The sequence below is a fragment of the Lichenostomus cassidix genome, chromosome 6 (genome assembly GCF_008360975.1).
Source record: "Lichenostomus cassidix isolate B80296 chromosome 6, HeHo_3.0, whole genome shotgun sequence".
In the NCBI taxonomy this organism is placed as follows: Eukaryota; Metazoa; Chordata; class Aves; order Passeriformes; family Meliphagidae; genus Lichenostomus; species Lichenostomus cassidix.
Genome location: NC_139487.1, coordinates 12723410 through 12743824, shown reverse-complemented (window position 1 = coordinate 12743824; position 20415 = coordinate 12723410). Strand labels below are relative to the sequence as shown.

The 20415-nt window shown below is 40.7% G+C and overlaps 1 protein-coding gene across 7 annotated transcripts in view; it reads right to left on the bottom strand.

Annotated features, from left to right (window-relative positions):
- Nucleotides 1-20415, bottom strand: part of BTRC (beta-transducin repeat containing E3 ubiquitin protein ligase) — a 120129-nt gene that overhangs the window by 14433 nt on the left and 85281 nt on the right. For 6 of the 7 annotated variants that reach the window (XM_085064994.1, XM_085064990.1, XM_085064995.1 and 3 more), the window contains 8 exons: nt 14020-14251; nt 9241-9427; nt 5822-5918; nt 4796-4933; nt 4200-4318; nt 4001-4057; nt 1638-1887; nt 880-998 (listed from right to left, as the gene is read on the bottom strand). In XM_085064994.1, coding sequence (XP_084921120.1) covers nt 880-998; nt 1638-1887; nt 4001-4057; nt 4200-4318; nt 4796-4933; nt 5822-5918; nt 9241-9427; nt 14020-14251 — 1199 coding nt within the window. The remainder of the gene's footprint in view (nt 1-879; nt 999-1637; nt 1888-4000; nt 4058-4199; nt 4319-4795; nt 4934-5821; nt 5919-9240; nt 9428-14019; nt 14252-20415) is intronic. The other variant, XM_085064992.1, reaches the window with a different exon arrangement.

Below are 20415 nucleotides of genomic sequence, written 5' to 3'. Positions count from 1 at the left end.
CCTGGTGATGAAGGACTACTGTTTTCCTTCAAAATGTAGAGCAGGGAGAGGCAGCATGTTGCAAACCAAGTCCACAGGCAAACAACAGACTGTGGTTCATTCTCACTGAGCAAAAATTATTACTGACATGTAAAGTGAAGGGTTTCTGCTTACATTGTCTAGCTTTCAAGTTTTATCAGAAGGCAGACAATTACTTAAAGAGATGACAAAGAGAAAAGAGAGGTTGCTCTTACTCCCATTTCCATGACAGAGCCATTTTTCTATATGACATAAACTAATATTCAAGCTTGCTCCCCGAAATTAGTGGGACATCCCTCTGCCAGCAGCTGCAGGATGTAGGGAGAAATTCTGGCTCATGACATCAGAAAGAATTAAATCTCAGATTGCAACCAGGGCAGCTGGAGAAGTGCAAAAGGCAGCAAACTGAACTTCATGCTCTAAACCAGCTGTTCCAAACTTAACCAGGTGCCAAGTACCACAAGAAGAGTTTGGCGAGAGCCCAGGAGGATTTCTGCAGAGGATTAAATTCCTCTTACTGCAAATCTGACCCCTTTAACTAGACACATAGTCCAATTAAAATATCACAAGAGGACATCACAGAAAGTGGTACTTGCCAGCTCTTTCATACACCAGAATTGTCAGAGCAATGCAACTTGTTGATTAGTATTAGACTCTTGAGATGGAGAGGGTGAAAGACAACACAGTAAAACACGCTTCTAATATCTCTTTCCAGTAGTTCCCAATGTTCTATACCAAAGAAAGCATATTTCAAAGTTGACAAGGGTACAGAGCACTTCAGTTGCCTAACCTCTGCACATCCCAGGGCACCAGAGACAGTGTGCTTGCACAGAACTCTGCAATGGGGAGTTTGTCTCTCACCTGATGGTATTATCTGAAGAGCCGCTCACTACTAGCCTGTCTCTGTACTGCAGACATGCAATGCCTCGTTTGTGGCCATTTAAGGTGCGCACAAATTCGCAGGTACTAGTGTTCCATACCTGTGACAGGGAGGGGGGAGGGAACCACACAGAGACAAAATTATTACGAAGAGACTAACAAAAGATGATGTCTGTATGATATATAGATGCATCCAGAACGTTCTTAATGAAGATGCTATCATTAAGACTGGGAAAATTACCCGTCTGATGACCTGTGGTTATAGTCCGAAACTGGTAACAGGCAGGGTGACTGTACACAGAAGATTTTTGCCACACAGTATCAAATTAGCTTCCAGGTTTAGCATTCTTGGGCTATGATTTAGTTTACACATGACAGATTCTCCTGAGGTTTAATGCTGCAGATTGGGATCAGTGCGGTAACACTCAAGTGTCTCCCATCCACTCACCCTCACTTTTGTCCCCATGCTGCCCTCTAACAACTGTTTAAATGACTGAACAGATTATGGAAGTGGTCAAGACAAAAAAGAACACAGAAAAAAAAGTTCTTTTTCAACTGCACCTGTACCTGGATCTGATTTTACATAAGTTCTGTAAACAAGTTGTGCAAGCTCAACCGAGGAGGAACACTACTTCTAAAGGAAGATCCTGCCAAGGACCATCCTTCTTCCCTGTCTGGTCACTGTTCTTCATTAATAAATACCCCAGTGCTGTAAATAAAAAGCCTCTGAAACGCCTCACCTTTATAGTTCTGTCACCTGATGCTGATACAATGTACTTGTCATCAAAGTCCACTACGTTGACGGCAGCTCGGTGCCCTACGAGCACCCTCCTCAGGGTGATGTCTGTAGGGGAAGCCATGTCCCACACAGCGATGGAGCGATCTTTGGAACACGTCACCATCATGCCGTTGTTGAAGCGGAGGTGCAGCACGGCTTCGCAGTGGTGGATCAGTGTATTCAGCATCTCGCCTGCATTCACGTCCCACACTCTGCAGGTTCAGATTTCAAACCAGAGAGAAGAGAGTTAAAAACCTGCACAGTGAATTTTCTGCAGAGCGAGAGAGGGATAGGGAGAGGTAATTGACTCTCTAGCGATATTAGAGAAGCAAACACCACAAGTTGTATCTACATCTATTAAATAGTTAATTAAAAAATGTATTAGATAAACCTGTTGATTATGTGCATATTGAGACAGTCCAGCAGCCAAAACCCCTGCAATGCACTTAACACCATAAAAATAATGCACCCCAGAAAAAAGCATTGTTTAATTAAGGGAATTTAGTGTTGGGGAAAGGCAGAAGACTAATAGCCTTAAAGACTGGTGTTTCCTAGTTGTACCAGCCTATTATACACTTCATTTCCAGTCAATCTGGAGAAGTAAGTTGCCTGACAGGTTTAATTTTTGACCTCTCTCACAGGACTACCAGCTCAAGGGATAATATACACAGAAGCAGAAGACAAGACAATACTTTCCAAACAAATACAAGTAATTGCCAGAAGTTGCACCATGATTTGCATTTACCCTGCGGTGCATCTGGTACACAGCTACATTCCAGGAATGTGCTGAATACCCAAATTAAGACATAGCATTTATGTCAATTTAATGTTATTGGAACCAACTGTTTCAACTGAAAGATAATTTAAGATGCGAGTTAGACAAAAGCTTCATACAGAAGTTCTAGTACTTGAAATGAATATTTCAAGCCTTAAAAATATTTCTTTTGGGCTATTTTGCTGGCAAACTTCTTTTGCCCTCCATAAAGAGGTTTCTTTTGGCACTATCACACCTGTATCCCAGATACGCTAAAGAAAGCAGAAAATGGCTGTATCATCAGCCACATCAGACACTGCAGAAGTCAAAACTTTCCACTGCCAATAAGGCAAGCTGTAAGAAAAGGCAAGATGTGAGAAAGACTTCTAATGTCTTATTTTCTAACTTATGGAAACTGAAGTGCATCAACTTATGGACTGCAAATGAGAAAGAAAACTACATTCCAATTACAAAATGCAAAAGAGAAAAATCTAAAGACCTGAGCCATTAACATACGAACAGTTTGCAGACAAGGTTGCCAAACTGAACAGGAGCTGGAGACCCACTGACTTCCTTGGACAAGTGCATCCCTGAGATCTCAGAAGCATTAAGAGCCCATCTGTACTGTCTATTGGATGAAGCCTCTCTTCCTGAGGAGACCCAGGGATAAAAGTGATGCATCCTATGTGCCTCTGGGGTCTGCACAAACATTTATAGATACAGTGGGAGACAAAGTATTCCTGGGCAAGTAGCCAGTCTGCAATTTGGCCTGCCTGGCCTGATATGGAAAATGACAGTGCTTGTTACAGAAATCAGCCTCTCCTTTTGCTATCTGTTTAGCCCAGTGCAGTTCTCACACTGCCTCCAGGCAGGCGGTGTTGCAGAAATTCTGGATTCCTACTAATGACAGGATCCCAACACCTAGCAGCACTGCAAGACTGCATGCATCATGTCAGGAATTCAATTTAATAGTTATTAGCTTAACAGTAGCACAAGCACAGTGACAACCAGAGGAGCTTACAGCCATAGAAATGCATGCTAATAGCTCCGGAAAAGGCCACCAATGCAACTTTTTGGTGTCTAACTTCACTGCATAAGCATTGCTTATACTCTGACAAGGAGGGAGTATATAACAATGTGGAGAAGTCAGACCTGCCCCTTCACATCCAAGTTCATATTGAAATTCATTCACTCATATGTGCCTGTATTTACACTGCAGGTCTTACTCTCTGGTATCCCGTAATATGAATAGTGGACTTCACAACTGCACAACATGCACTGCAAGTGCTACCTTGAGGTGTCCAGCCTTTTGCTGGAGACTTGAAGGAAAGCAAGGTTAGAAAGACTGAAAAGAAACATCATGCTGAAATTTAATTTAAAGTCACAGGAGATCTAGTCATACATATTTTGTTAACATTAAATGACAATGGATGACTAAACCTTCAAACTTGCTTTGAAAACTTCATCTCTTAAAAAGTTATTCTCAAGGAGAATTTATAACATTCTCAGGGAGTGTCAAAACATGCAAAACCTTGGTGAAATGCCAGATGGCCTTCCTAAGTCATCTTGACCTTGACTGGCCTTGTCTTATATTCTTATTTCTCCTTGACAGCGATTTGCATGGACATCTGATAAACAAGGACAGCACAATGCTGAACAAATATGCTGAACTACTTCATGGAACTGATTGAACATTAAAGAAGAGATCATTTCAGCAGCTTGCAAAGCTAAAATCTTAAGAGGCAAACAAAGTTCCAAATCATCACACACCTGACTGTTGAGTCTGAAGATCCAGTAATGATCACTCGTTCATCATACTGGAGGCACAGGACAGAACCCGTGTGTCCAGTGAGAATTCGCTTGCATTCCAATGTATTCTTATCCCAGATCTAAGACAGCAAACATTCAAAACCGGACAGTTCAGTGAGGTTTTCATCTTTCAGCACTTACTGGTTTAACTAGTCTGTTTTTCACTACACCACATCATCCATAGTGCACTTAGAACACCTTTACTGGCATCTGTAGAGTCTTCTACAGGCACTTTGGTGCAATACATTGACATCTTTGATATTACTGGCTTTACTGCGAATATTGGTTTTACCCCTCTCATTAGGGTACAGGGCCCAGTAATTACAAAGCCTGTAATTACTGCTGGACAGAAACTCTGGTAGTGAAGCCTGTCTGCCTGAAAACAGGGTCCCTCTAGACAGATAAAAGAGGCATAGCTGCTGTGCAGGTGGGAGATGGGGGAAACGGAAGGCTACATTACTAACAAGAGATTGGGTAGGTGTCACTGAAATTAGGACACTATTATTTATGGCATAGACACTCCAAGCCATTAGAATGCCATGATGGAGCATTCTCACCTTAATAGTATTGTCTCGTAGGCCACTTACTATCTTCTGATCATCATACTGTAAACAATAAACCCCCTTGCTTGTCTCGCTTCGGCAGTGGATCCTCTGTAAACTGTGCCTTCCACACCGCCAGTTCGACTCTATTGTCTTGAGGAGAGACAGGAGACAAATGAGATGTAGGAAAAAAAAAATCAGGGAACTCTCTCCTCTTTTTTTTGTTTGGTTGAGAAGATAGCAAACACTTTTCTTCACACTTTTTCCTGCAATCAGGCTCATACAATGACACAGCTGCATTCTAGAATACATGTAATAAAACCAGTTAAACAGATAAATGCTTGGAAAGCATATAAGGGCTAAACTGGTCTGTGTTGTTGGGAATGGTGAGGAAGAAGTAACCTAAAAGTTCTTTACTATTTCCAGCCTTTAGGCCCCTGTGACTCAACAGCTAAACAACTGAAGAGAAAGTCTCAGTTGAGCTCTAAGTCCTTGTACAAACTTGTCACAACACTGTCTGAGCACCACTTCTGCGATTAGGAAACAACCAAAACATGCCATTTTGCTCACACAAAATACAAAGTAACCATGCCCAGTTAGTTCCTATTTCCCTGAGCCTTAGGAGTGCAGTCTTTAGGAATACACTTTCTCCCTGCCTCAGTTTTTGGTATCTTCCAGGAACAGCCTATTAGGTGTCATTGCACTGGATGGAGCAAAGTACCATGGAACAGAGAAAACCAAGATGTTACGGTGCTGCTGTGATATCTGATGTGCAAAGTGTGGAGATTCCACCTGCAAACAGCTCTCTGAACAATCCAACTCATCCTCTGTCTAAAGGAGCAGCAGGATCTTATATAACTATCCCAGATCTACAAACATATCTAAACATAGACATGTCAGATTTAATGAAGTATTACACTACAATGGAATATTCCCAGAATTTCAGCATCATGAATAAATCAGGGAAGATTTATTTTGAAGAAAACAAAACAAAACAAAACCAACAGTGAAACACCACCACATCTGGCAGCTGTTTCTTACCTCTATGTCCTGTATAATTTTGGGGTAAAGTGCTCTGTAGAAGGAATTGGGTGGTGCAGTTCCATCCGGAGGTTTATTTTTAAATAGATATTGCCCCCTGAAAGACAAAGAACACTTCCATTGAACACAAATAATATTTCAGTATTTTGGAGAAAGGTCCTTCTGGCATTTTAAAAATGGGTAACCACTTCCGACAGATTCATAGTAAAACTTAATTTACTAAGATGGGATGGTTCCTTGTTTGTTTGCCCTGCAACATGTCAGTGTTGCATTTTAACACTGAAATACCCAAGAAAAATCTGTGTCTAGTAACTCGGGGAAGGGAAATAAATTCTCTATTATGGACATGGGCCCATTCAGCTCAGTAAGGGTTGACAATGGTTCATGCCTGCAACTCTCACACACATTATCAGAGGTCACCTTTAAAATAAAGCATGCAAAGTAAATGAAAGAAGCCAAGGAACCCTCAAATTCACTGTGCATTCAAGGCTAGCTTTTATCTGCATTAGCAGGAACAGTATCGGTTTGGGTACATGGACATTTTACTGCTACTACTCTGTTTTGGTAAGCAACACTTCATCTGTGGTGCCTCCCTCATTTCAACACTGATTTGGAACACTCATATCCCAAGCTAGAGTTTTGTTACCAAAAAAATCTGTAAACAGCAATCACTACCTGCTGTGTAAAAAACTTTAATTCCTCATCCTGAAGTTAAGAAGCCACCAAACACGGTGTGGAAGCTAGTAAACCCCACCATGGGCGTACTAACTGCTGCTCTGCCTGGCAACATGCCTCACAAAATGGAGAGAGGCACAAATGCCTCCGAGTATAATCCTGGCATCAGAGGCACAGAGTTTACACTGGGCCAGCTCTCCACTTCTCCCTCCCTTGCTCCATTACAGCATAATTAATTGTTCAATACTTCATTGTGCATTTCTTTCCTGTCCTTTCCATACAGTATACCTTGAAACTCATTTCAGAGACTGTATATTAGCTGCCCTGATGCACCTGAACTAGGGAGATCACAACAATGAACCAAAATCTTTAGGTTTTAAGGCAGTAGCAAACTATAGGACTGAACAAACAAAATGACAAATGCTCAGGAAAAGAACTTTTGATACTTCTTTAAATCAAGTGTTCTAAGTTCAACTTGAGAGAAAGGTGCTTTCCTCTTTGGACAGAAGAATCACCTGATTCTTCAAATACCATGACCAGCAGACATGCATATGAGAACAAACACATGTGAAGAAGGCACACATGGATGCAGACAAACCACTAACCAGACGATGTCTGTTTACTGTGATCCACCCTGAAAGTGCATTCATGGAAATTAATATTAATGGCCAAGGAAGATGAAAACCTCTTTGGAGATACACAGAATACCTAGGACACATCCTGGAAGACTTGGGGCAGGTCTACAAAAACCTGTGTACAACCCTATGTGCCTAAAAACCTGTTTATTCTTTCTAACTTTACTAGCTAATGTAGCACAAAGTCTGATTGCTACCTGTAAGTCCTGCCCTGCTGTGTGTAGAGTCAGTTGTTTACTGTTCAGCTGAAGGATTGCTTGGAATTTCCACGGCATCCCAGTAGCTGTTGTGCTGTGGCTCTGGGATAAAAGGAACTATTGTTTGCAGGTTTTGATGACCAGCCAATTCAATCAGATGGACAATACTGTGCCCAGATTTTGGGCTTCTGTTTTATATTTCTCTAAATCTGTGTAACCCTTACTTCTCCCTGACAATCTGCCAGTGAAAACTGCCGTGCTGCGGAATGGGAGGGGGTTCTCTTGTAAACCACAAACTGCAAATGCTGAAATCAGGCGGCTCATGTGCAAATTGAGGAGCTGTAAGCAAACAACACCGGTCATCCATCATTCTGAACTGTCCAGGTAGTCATCTCCTTGTGCCACGCACAGAGCTAGCACTGATTACAAGCTATAACACTCTACATGGCAGAGATGCAATTGCACTGAGTATTTCCTGTCTGCATCTCTTAACCACAAAGTTCTCTCTTCATCACAAAGTTTAGAATAGCAAGAGGACAAGACAACACACGATTGTGGTTGGCTAGTGCAGCCAAAACATAGAAAACCTGGTCATCTTCCAACACAGAAAAGATTACAGCAAAAAGGAGAATGAGAAACTGTCCTGTGTTATCTGTGCAGGTTAAATGTAGCAAGTCAAATGGTAGCTAGGAAGATAGACTAGGTATCAGGAAAACCTTTCAAACACTGAAGTTAGAGAGAGTAAAAATGCAAAACCGCGGAATTCCTTTTACAGGCATTGCCTGGGGAATCTCCATCACTAGACGATTTCAAGAACAAGTTAAAACAAACATTTGAGATGACTTAAGAGAAACTTGTCTCTGCCTATGGGAAACAAAAGGGACTAAATGACTTCTCATCTCTTTTTAGGATTTACTGTGACCTCAACCACAGGGAGAAAAAAATGGAAGTCTGGAGAGAATTAGGCACTAAAAGAAATGCAACAGTTACCACTGTTATGCTTGTGTTTATTTTACACTCTTTAGAAACACTGCACTATTGGAAGCAGATCAAAATAGTATTTATTTTTAAAGAATGTCTCATAACCCTGATTTACTTGCCTTTACTTCCTGAGACAAACAGTATAACAAAATTAACCATAAACCAGGAGTCTTTGTTTGCAACTCTGTATCTTTTTCTTTTTAATAGCAACCAAAATGCCTGAGCTGTCACTTTTATCTTGTTTATGAAATATTCATACCCAGTTTCCCTTCTGCCAACATCCTAGGGACACCCTTGGAAAAGAAAATTATGTATTAAAGGGTGTACCCCTGAGAGGGAAAGTTCTAATGAAATGTTAGCAGAGCAGCTTCAAACTTTGAGTGAGACCTACATTGTAGTAAGGCTATTCCAGATGATTATTAACTAATCTATCTGCATTTCTAAAGTCCCCTATTCTCCGTGGTACCTACCCTCAGCTTCCAGTTTGAAAATTAAACAGATATCTAATAGTGAAAATCTGCTGAGGAAAACAAACAGACCTATCACGAAAGAACTAATTCATAGCACATGCTGCCCCACTGCCACCCTTGAAAAAGCTCTTCTGCTCTGAACTGCTGACCGGTTTAGGGTTCCCCTGAGGCACACACAGCTTCTTAATTTGAACTGAATGACAGCTGGGTGTAAAAATCTCAGTCTGTATATCTCACTTGTCACAGAGGGGTGAGAGCATGATCAGATGAGAAAGGTGAGGCAAAAATCCCTCACACTGCCACATAGCCAAATGATGCCCTAACTCCCCAACCCCTGATTTTTTATGTAAAAAACTGTCAGGTTTGGAACCAACATGATGTTTCAGTGGGCTGAATAATCCTCTGAAACCTTTCTACTGTCCTGAATGGGGGCAAAAGAGGTGAAGATTCAGTTTCCTTACCATCCTCTCCTCTCTGACAAACCCCTCCACAGGGAGTCTGTCCTGACCATTCTCTCAATGAGCTTCTTCCACAGCATCCCATCTGATGTCACCCGGTACCACTCCTTGCACACCAGCTCAGCAGCACACAAAGATTTGGCATCCAGGTATGACAGAATGTTCTCAGCAATGTGATCCAATCCCCGAGCTGGGGGAGAACAAAAACAACAGAAAAAGATTATTTGCTGGACAGACACGGAGTTTAAAACAACTCCCCCTGCTAGTACAAAGATATATTCTCCTTCCATCTTCTCTTCTGCATGTGGAGCTAGACCAAATGCACAGAAGAGCATTTGAGGCTAAGTTCAGGAGTGAGCAGTGTTCTCCAACTTCCTTTGGATATAGCACAACAAGTCATTAAAAATAATAAAGAATCCATGAAGTAATTCCAATCTATTTCAATGGGTTTTAACACTAGGGGGATATTCTGTGGATGGCATTTCCAACTCAGCAACGCAGCCCCCAAAATCTCTCTATATTAGGACCATTTCTCATCTCACTGCTACAGCTGTTCTCATGTTGCAACCGCTCAAAAGCTGTTTTTGCTAAAGCAGTAGCTTTTAAATGTAATGAAGAAAAAAATATATATTCCCAATGTGTGCCCTGAAGGGTAGTGGTACCTTTAGACAGGGGGGAGGGAAGGATATGCAGATGCACAGGGACGTTGAGAGGGAAGAAGAGGCTCTGTAAAGAGAAAGTGAAGCAGGTTTGCTAGTTTCATTTATTTTAGTGGGTGAAGGAAAAATATGCACCAAAATGACATAATTTGCAAATATTTTCTGGTGTGAATACCAGGATTGGCTTTACCTCAACACGGCTGGAGTGAAATGTAAAGCAATTGCCTGGTTAGCACCAAGCAGCTCAATGTAATGTCTACGTAGCTGGGGGCAGGGAAGGTTATGCTACGTTTCTTAACTGGATGGATGTTGTCAGTAAAAATGTGCCCTTACCAACTCAAATTTAATCATCAGCAAGACTTCAGGAAAACAAGATGCCTTTTAAATGAGAAGTTGTGCAAATACAGCCTCTCTTGAAGGCTGTTTAATTCACAAGTGAGACACACCACCAAGAGATTATCTCACTTCACAAGTTAAATTTCAGAGGCTTTGCGAAAGTTTACATCACATAATCCCTCAGGCATAATGTTCAGTCCAAACAAAAAGGAAGCATGGCAGATTGGTATTACATGCATCTTCCCTCTGGTTCACATTTGGGACAAAGTTAAATACATGTTTTCTTGCTTTTCAAACAACAGCCTCAAAGACCAGGCCCTCCTTGTGAGAGGGAAAGAAAAGGCAGTAAGTATGTTCTTATAGTCACACGTCTGTACTTCTGCAAATCCAAACAAGATGCAACCAGCTGACTTTGATTAGAGTTCATGACACACAAATAGCCCAACCTTCTTTTCCGTTAATGAAAATATCTCAAAATCATCTCCCACAGCACAAAAATGAGAAAATTCAGCATGCCTCTTCCTGCTGCTTTCAAATATGCTAAACGTAGAATACACTTCGGGTAAGACATTCTGCTCAGCATTTTATGCTTCAATCTATATGTAGAAAAAGCATGTGAATGATACCAAGCACAACCAGAGAGTGGAGAAAGAGGTCTGACATTTCTTATCTTTATAGATGCAAAATTACATGTCAACCTGCAAAATAAAAGCATCATCAGGCTTTATTATGTATTTAATCTGAAAAGAAATGTACAACCACTAGTTTTAAAAAAAAAGTGTCTGTAAATTTAGATTGACTCCACAGCAAATTGTGGAAAGGAGGAGACAACATCTTAGTGAATGTGAACTGGAATTTGCAGGAATTCCAGAACTGGCAGGGTAGACATGGACATCCTGTTGCCCTGCTTCTGCAGCCTGACACCTGCAGCCCCGAGCTCTCTCCACTGTGTGGAAATGGCAGATTTCCCACTCTGTGCTGCTTCCAGTGGGCTCACAGAAACGTACAGACCCCCCAGGACACTAAAAAATGTCTGCCAGTGTACTGTCCTTACTGGTGGCTTTAAGTCAGCAGCACCACAGGAGGAATTCATTTTATATAGGGAACAACTGGTGGCTTTAGGAAGCAGGGCTACACTGCACAACCTGGGCACATTCATCTCCACCCATACGCCCTTCCTGGCTCATCAGGAGTTGCATTTACAATCTTGGTTGCAATCAGGTGCTGTAACTACTGCCATGTCCTGAACTCCTTTGCCATTGATACTAGACTCTTTGCAGAGAAGGAATTCTAATGTTTTGGCCTTTCCTCCTCACATTTATGATGACTGGATGGGCAGAGCTATTTTGGCCTGGTTGAAAAGTCAATTTTATTATTTTGTTTCTTAGGAACAGCATAACTCACTGAGGCATATATCTAACAGAGCATTTCTTCCTTAAAAAGAGAAAACTCTGCTCACAGAAGATTTTGCTAAATGGATGTGAAACACGATTAGCCCTTCAGCCCTCCAAACCAACAAGAATGTTTCCGTTATTTCACACATGAAATCCTTATCAAAATGACTTTCCTCATAAAAAAATGTTAAACAGCTTGAAAATGCTAAGCAGAAGCCTTATTTTTCAGAAACTGAACAAACTTTGTTAAGTACACAGTTAAGCTGTGTTTTTCAAACAACGTTAATTCTGTTCAAAGCACTGGGAAAATAATCTGAGCCAACTTCACTCTGTATTAGTAAAAATGTGCCCACGATCCAAAGCTACCTTTAATTCTAGTCATTCTTTGGGACAGTGCTAGGAGGACAGAGATAAGATGCCTCATGATTTTGAAGTAGGTTTATTGTTTTATTCACTCAAGGGGGAGAGCAGGAGAGAGAATGAAGTAGTAAAAATGAAACAAGAGTATTGAACACTTGAGAATTTCAGAAAGCTAAAAACTACTTAAGAGAGTTTAAAGTTTTTTTTTTCATTATATGACTTAATTTAAAATTTTAGGTTCACCACTCTTTCCTAGGCAGTTTCTTACCTTTCTCCTTCCCATTCCCCTCATTACAACCTGCTGATACTCAGGACATCCAGCACAGACTGCCGAGTCTGTGCCAGTGTAATTCCTTGCCATTAATTTTCTCCCTTAGAGCTATATTTACTAGGACACTTGCACTGTACAAATATGCAAATTGATGCACATACATTATTTATGCACACATTTCCCCCAACTATTAAAATACTCACATATTACCTGCTTGATTCCTATTTATTCTGCATTCTGATAGAGTAAATTCAGCTGCTTCCTGGGCAACTGTGAATAGACCAGTAACAAATATGGTATGCCTAGGAAATTTGGAATGTCTCTAGAAGTATGTATAGCATGTGTCCAAAATTACCAGAAGGCTTGTAGGAAGAAATTAACCAAGTGCAGTAAGATGTGTTGGCTTTCTTTTATGGGGTGCCATGGAGAAAGACCTGGAAAAACTGTGTATGTAACCACATGTATACTTCCACTTTAAAAGTGAGAAAACCAATGCAGTTTCCTAACACTTCCTATTTTTCCGAAACAGAGCAGCTCCACAAGTTATAATGCTGCTCTAAGTACATGAGATTATTGCCATTGGACTACTAAAAACTAACATAAAGCAGGTACTTAGCATAACTAAGATTTTTTTTTAATGCTACAACAGCCATTTGATTACTGGGCACAATGAGCTTAAAATCCAATGAGCCTACCTATTTAACTTCATGGCAAAACTCCTACAGTGCCTTTATGCTTTGTACAATTCACAGTTAAACATACTTTTTTCCATCTTTTAAGGCTAGAACCTAAATTTCATGTTGAGAACCCCCTTTTGAAGAATCATCAAATGACTGGATTGAACAAATTGCCAAGAGTTCAGCAGTTCTCCACAGGTATTCAGAGAATAAGTTTTTGGCAAGAAACTCCTCTCTTCAACTAGCTATTTAGAGACAACATCTGTAGAACTTCTTGCTCAGGCCCATCTCAAACTAAGAACCTATGGCATGGGAATGCTAATCTATTAACTATCCATCTATCTATCTATCTACAGAGGTATGATCTAATGGTCTGGAAAAAAAATGGCCGAAGAGCCAGAAACTTCTGTTTGGTTCTGAAACTTTATTGCTGTATATATCTGATCTCCCAGCACCTCAGTTCTCCCATCTATAAGACAGGGCCAATATAAAACTGCTGCACACTACTTTATGTGTGCATTCTGTGAGATCTGCCCAATGCCACACCTGAGAACACTTGGGTTAATATTTTCAATGGAAAGCACTACAGAGGTGTAAAAAACAGAACACTTCCATCTTTTGCTCTTATGCCCTCCATTTTCTATTAGCAATAAACACATAATCAAAGCAATGGCTTCAGGAAGTTATTTCAGTAGAAAGAGAGACAAAAAAAATCTAAATAAGAAAAGGGAAAACCTCAGCTGAGCAACCAGAAAGAGTGGTAGTTTTAATTAAAAAAAATTTTGTTATTCAGGCATCGTTGTGGACATTAGGAGTGCAACTACCTGCCCTGTGGCTTGGGATAACTACTGCTACAATACATAGATGAGCTATCATTTACTCCTAGACAAACCATGACAGCGTTAGACACGGTAGAAATACAAATTAAAATATTACTACATTTTGTACTGGTTTAGAGATTTTCACTCAAAAGCTATTATCTGTTTTGCAAACTGACCCAACAAGAGACCTCTCCAGCAGCATAGGCCAGAACGGATTAGTTTTTTGAAAGACAGGGAGCAAGCTCCCTCTGCCTGCAGAAATACCTGGCAGTGCAGTGATGAAGTCCCGCTGTAACATGGGTTTGAGGTATGAGTTTATATGTCCATGCTGGTAGTGACACATCTGGGAGATGAGGTGCTCCACAAACTCCACCTGGTCAGACTCAGACCACTGTTCAAAGTACTTGACGCAGAGCTCCTTCTCCTTCTCATAGCTTGCAGACAGTTTTCTTTGCTTGGGCACAATCATACTGGAAGTGCCATTGGCGAGTTTTGTCTGTAAACAGGGAGAGGTACAACCCAAATAACACATGTGAGAAGAAACATAAGCAGCTGTACAATTTCTTTTAGGTGGCAGATAATAGAAGGCAAAAAGCACTCTGACACACAAAAGCTGTCTGCGACTGTGTATCCCAGCCTGTGCTGTCAGCCTGAGCACAGCCACGGCAAGCCGAGGCCAAGGCAGGACAATGCACTGGCTCGTGCCAGAGCTGCACACAAAGGACTCTGATCAGATGGGAAACCTTCAGTAGCAGTTTAACATAAACACAACTTTATTTATCGTGCAGATAGTAAAATGCATTTGGATTCCTAATATACATATACCAGTTACTTCAATGCACCAGCAGCAAACTGCATTTGCACTCTTTTTTTTTTTCTAAAGAATGGATTGCTGCTAAAATTCATAGGGAATGCATGAAATGGAAGAGAAAAAAATTGAATTATACCTTCAGAGCAAAGCCAGCTAAAATACATCCTGACATTTGGTAAATATTTCTTTCACAGAATAAAATATTTTCAACTTTCTGAGCACTGTTAATATCTTGTCAGAAGGAGTCAGCTCAAAGAAGAGTTTCAGGGACAAAACAAAACACTGACATTTCAATTTACTACTTGATGGTAAGATATAATTTCTGCTTTCTAAATGATTTATCTGGAAGAAAAGTGCACATTTTGCATTGCAAGGGTATCCTCTGTCCAAGTAAGATTAACTGTTTGCTGGGAAATTATTTTTTCTTACACTGGTCAAATAGTTTCTATTTCATGCTGAAAACGTGATTTTCTCTCTCTCATTACAACAGTTTAATACCAGACATCATTATAATAACAGTCAATATTATTACATCAATCTTATTGACAAAACAAATTTGGAGGTTCTTTATTAAACATCAAATAATTAAAAATAAATTGCAGATATAAGAACACATAAAACACTGATCTAGGGATGCCATATTTCTGTTCTATGATGATAATTCCAAGCATCAGCCTTGCCAGGGGACCTTATTAAATTTAAGAGAAAAAAAAGAGTCCCTAAATCTCTCTGCAAAGATATCTAATGAACTAAAAGAAATGCAACGATTAACTGATTTTACAGGAAAAGGAAAAACAACAAAATAAGTCTCTTTTTTGCAAGTGCCGAAACAGCAGGCTATTTAGAGACCACAAAATTTAGTTACCAATAGTAGATTTGGAATGAAGCAGTTTCTCATTTCTCAGGACTAAATATCTCCTGAACTTCAATACCCCCAATACCAACAGCAATCCTGACTTTGGAACACCAAAAACCCCATACTTTGAAAATCTACCCAACTGATCACCATGTACCTTTCATTTTCTTAGAGCTAATGCACCTAAATACTCTTTTCAACACTTCTAGAAGAGCTGGACCTTCCTTTGGTAGAAAAAGACAGCAAACAGCTGTGATTTTTAACAAGCAGCTTTTTCTATTTCTGCATTATAGCTTGACTTAAGTTCCTTTGAGAACACAGAACACGGTGATCACACCATCAGTGCTCCATTCTGCAGCTCAATGTTTTCAACTTTACACCTCCCTGTGAATGTGTGGCTGTGGCTGTGTGTGGCTATGTCCAGTAAGATCATGCAAGACAAGGACTCTGAGTTATGACTTCATTCAATCCTCACATGGACAGAACTGACTGCAAGCAAGTCACAGAGCCAGTACTGGGCAGCAGGAAAGAAAAACTCTCTTGGGCCAAGAGAAATCACTGAAGAGACTATGGGCAACAAGTCCTATGTGTGAAAGACTGGACTATTTCTAGCAAAATCCACAGTAGTTAAGGGCCTGGCAAAAGACAATTACCAGTGCAGTGGACTGAACACCTGTGTTAAGTGATTCTGGTAAGTTTTGCTGCAGTTAAACTGTCTGCAAAACAAGCATCTCAGTAAAAATACTGGATTAAGACAGTGGGAAGATGTAACCTACAAGCTTGATTTCATTTAATTTCTCATTTTGTTTGCTGTGCATCTTACAAAACAGGTTGTCTCTACAAAGCATTTTTTAAAAACCGATACCTCTGTCTTTTCACTTGAGAGACTGTGAAGTCTGCCTGGTACGCTGAGCCTGAGTGGAGTATTCAGCTGATGTGCAAATGCCACAAAGATGCAGCTCCTTTCACAGGGTGGCACCACATTCTGCCCTTTCCTTGCCTTCTGAACACCCTTCTCCCAGCAGCCTTCAGCTCCCCAGCTACTTCTAAAACATTGGTTTGTGGTATCAAACAGAAGTTGCAACATCTGCAAATACAAGTGATGGCTTATGTGTGTACAAATAGATGGCTTAGATGGGACAAAACAATTCATTTTGCCTGAGCACAGGCTTCTAGGTAGGAATAATGAGTAAATGAAGAGTCCATTGACCAGCACTTTTAACAGCTCTAGAAGTGAAACTCCAGATTTATTAAGTGGTTCTGCTAAGAAAAGCATACTACTGTGTTTATGTCCAAATTAGTGGACATGGGAACACTGTATTTTTTAGATTCATACTTCAGCTGCATTCTTACAATGACAACTTGAGACCTGGCTTGTACCCTTGCCTGCTCTGATTTCTCATCAAAAGGACTGAGGATAACCCAGAGATGTGCCCAGTAGGTCCTCCAGTTTGTGCAGGCAGGTGACCAAGAGGACAGGACATGCCATGAAGACACCAGTTCTGCAGAGACTTGTCTGCAGACAAGTAAACTGACAGCACTCTCAAATCACTCAAACAACAGTTTAGAAGAAAAATTCCAGAATCTGAATTTAAAGATTCCTGAAAATCCATAGGCAGTTATTAGAAAAAAATGAGCATAAACAAAACAACATAATCAAACCCCTGTATTATTAAGTCATCTACAGTCTCTTCCCCCTCTTGTTACAATAATCAGGCCTCACCTGAAAAAGAAAAACCTGTTCCACATGCCATCCATACTGCTAGGGTAAATATCCATCCAAACGCACTGTATACAGTCATATTTTTATAAGCTTCACTTCCAAAAGTGGCAAAGAAGAGTAAGAACAGGTAGTTCATCATCTTGGAGGAAATTTGGTTATAAGAGAGCAAACTACTAAGTTGGAACAGATGAAGCTTTACTGACTCCCTTTTCACAAAGTCCTACACGTGAGGGCTGAGAGATGCCCCAGCTGGCTCTGGGCACCATGACTCGTCTGCAGGAATGGCAGAGATATCCTGAAAATGCTGAGCCTGAGCTCATAAGCTGTGCCAGGAAACCCAGGGGATTGAGTGCCTCAGGTTGGTACTAGCTCAGGGATCTACGTACTATGCTCCACTGCAGCCCGTAATTACAAGACCATTTCTCCAAATGGCTACATTTAACACAAAGCACATTTGTATGCCCAGTGAAGTAGAAGAGGACTAATATATGAAAGGACTTTAATCTAAATAATAGCTTCCAACTATAGGAAGGTGCAATATTTCAACACAGATAAATAAAGACTGGATAAATCTACTGCTTTGTATATAAAGCAAAACAGCTATGGTATATCACAGCTGTAACCCATATATGACAACCAAGGTTACCTTTGGTTTTGTTCAGTACACAGAATGAAGGAGCCTCCTAAAGCACAGAAGAAAACCAAAACCAAGCAACTTCTCTGTAGTATACTGTATATTGTAGTATAGCAATAGTGTTTACCCACAAATATGAGTAGTCACAACTTTTATAAATTTTTAAAACAAATTCTATCCTCTAGTCATTGCAGAGGACTTTGCTCAGGCACTTTTCACAGGGTAGATGAATTCAGGTTTTGTGTTTCTTAATGCAAGAAGACATCTCTTAAAGTCAAAGAAAAACTGTCTCCTAGAATATCAAGAATGGCTCAAATGGTCCCAACAAGGTTTGGGACCTTCCGAACCTTTAAGACATCCTCATGCTGAAGCTCTGAAAACACTGAGAGCTTAGACCACCATTGCAAATTTCAGTTTCTACCTAGATAAAAGCAAAGGTCTTCTCTTCCACATTCCAGTACCAACAGGTCATACTGGGCTTCCTCCCTCTTTCCTGGACTCACTGGGACTACAGCCTCTGACACAGAGCAATGTCCTCTATTGCTTCTCTGCAGCTGCAGCATTTCACCTCCAATTGCTTGCACCGCCCGTCATGGTTAAGTCACTGATCTAGACAGAGCCACCTTAACAGGAATTTTGGATGGGTCTTAGTGAAGGGGAGGAAAAAAAAGAGGACATAATGTTTAATTATAAGAAATGATTGAAATAGGCACAGACATACCCCGGGTGCCTCTGCACTGCAGCAAGCTCTAAACTTGTTATCGTTAATGGTTTAAATTTCACTGTGCTAATCATTTCAGGACACAAGCCTTTCTTGATAATCTAATGAATTATTCCAACATCCTTCAGCAAAAAAAATCCTCCATGACAGCACTAATTACAAGACGTTTTCCCAGTGCTTATGTAAAATATGACAGAGCAGCAGCTTAGGGAATTGCAGAAAACTGCTTCTAATTTCCACTGAGAAACTGACAAACACCTCTCTTTCATCTCTCCCAGCTCTCAAGTAAGATTTAACTTTCTCATTTAGTTAATTACCGAGTGAGGATCATCATTTTCCCGGATCGGAGCGGCACAGAGCCTTTATCGTGTTAACTTGTGAACTTGATCGATGGCTGCTGCTAAAACTTAATAACTTCACCCCCTGGCAAATTGTAAGATAAATATAATAGGAGAAACTCTGACAGTAAAAACCTGCCAGAAATGAGCGCTGTGTTTATGTTTCTTTGCAGGCAGCAAAAAAACAACCGACAGCTTATTACTGGGTGCGTGTTACTTATATTTAAAAGACTCCAGGCAGTTAACTTTCTGCGTACTGTTCAAACTTTACTCACAAGATAAAAGACACTGGGGGAAAAAACCCAAGCAATGGGATGACAAAGAAAGGAACCATGAAGGTGTATGTCCAGGGGCCGAGGAAGACAGGGAAAGACAGGAACTTCACAATAAAAGCAAAGCCATGCTTGCCTCTATATCCTGAATATTCTTCAAGATTGACCACATTAAAAATGCACAACTGTGAATCCAAACATGAAACTACTTCCACCAGCAGCAAAAGCTTGGAAATTCTGGAGCAAGTTAGAAGCAGATGGGAGAAACAGAGGGATTAAAAAGTACCAGCATGGCCACGAGATGATGTGGTTTGATGCCTACAAGGGTGCTCTTAGCCAGAGAACCTCAGCCCAGCTAGCTTTCCCAAAGTTACTTGTGCAGCGATGAATCTGCTTGCTACTGGCCATGATGAAGTACCACTGAACACAACAATGTAACCACATCAATGTAACAGAAATGGTTACATGGAGCTGAGGTCTGTCAGCCCTCCATGCTAAAGGCATAGATAGTTATTTGAAAATCCCATTCAAAGGGTGTTGTTTGCAAGGCCTAAAGGCAGTAACAGCGTAATTAAGAGGGTACAGGTTCAGTTTCTATGGCTGGCTCCCTTTTTAGGCTTGTAATTACCAAATGCTGCAGAAGTGACTCCTAGACTGACCAGGCAAAGCAAAGAGGAAAGAAGTTCCTTCGCAGCTCCTCACTGGCAGCTTCCTATAAAAGAACTCCTTTGCTTTGAGAACTGGGGACTGGTAAGGGGTTGTCTCACCATAAAAAACACGATCTCATGAGCCATAGCACCTGAGAGACATGAGGAGGGCAGCCAGCTCCTCATTTTTCTCCTCTGCAGGATGAACCTGCTTTTCCAGTGTTTGAGTTGACAGCAAGGCTACAATGCTAGGTCATTAAACAACTCACTCCATTTACTTTTATTTTAAAAGCTCAGTTTAGAATCTACCCATTTCTGCCCGCCTCCATCTCACATAACAGCCTCTGTGAGGTTAACCATGGGTTTAGCTCATATATGGACTTATTCGCTCAGTACTGAATTACTTTCCACGCTGCAAAGCTCACTGAAACATTCTGAAAAACGAACATAACCCAGAAGTAGATGATCATCAATCACATCTGAGAGTCAAAAAGAAAGCACCATGAAAGAAACCACAGCATCTCTACTGTTTATTTTCAAGAGAAAATTCAAAATACACATACTGAAATTAATAGCACTCAAGGAATTAGCAATTTTGCCTCTCTGGAGCTTTAGGCTGCTTGTCCACACCTGGCTCCTAATCACACCGCAGAAAAGA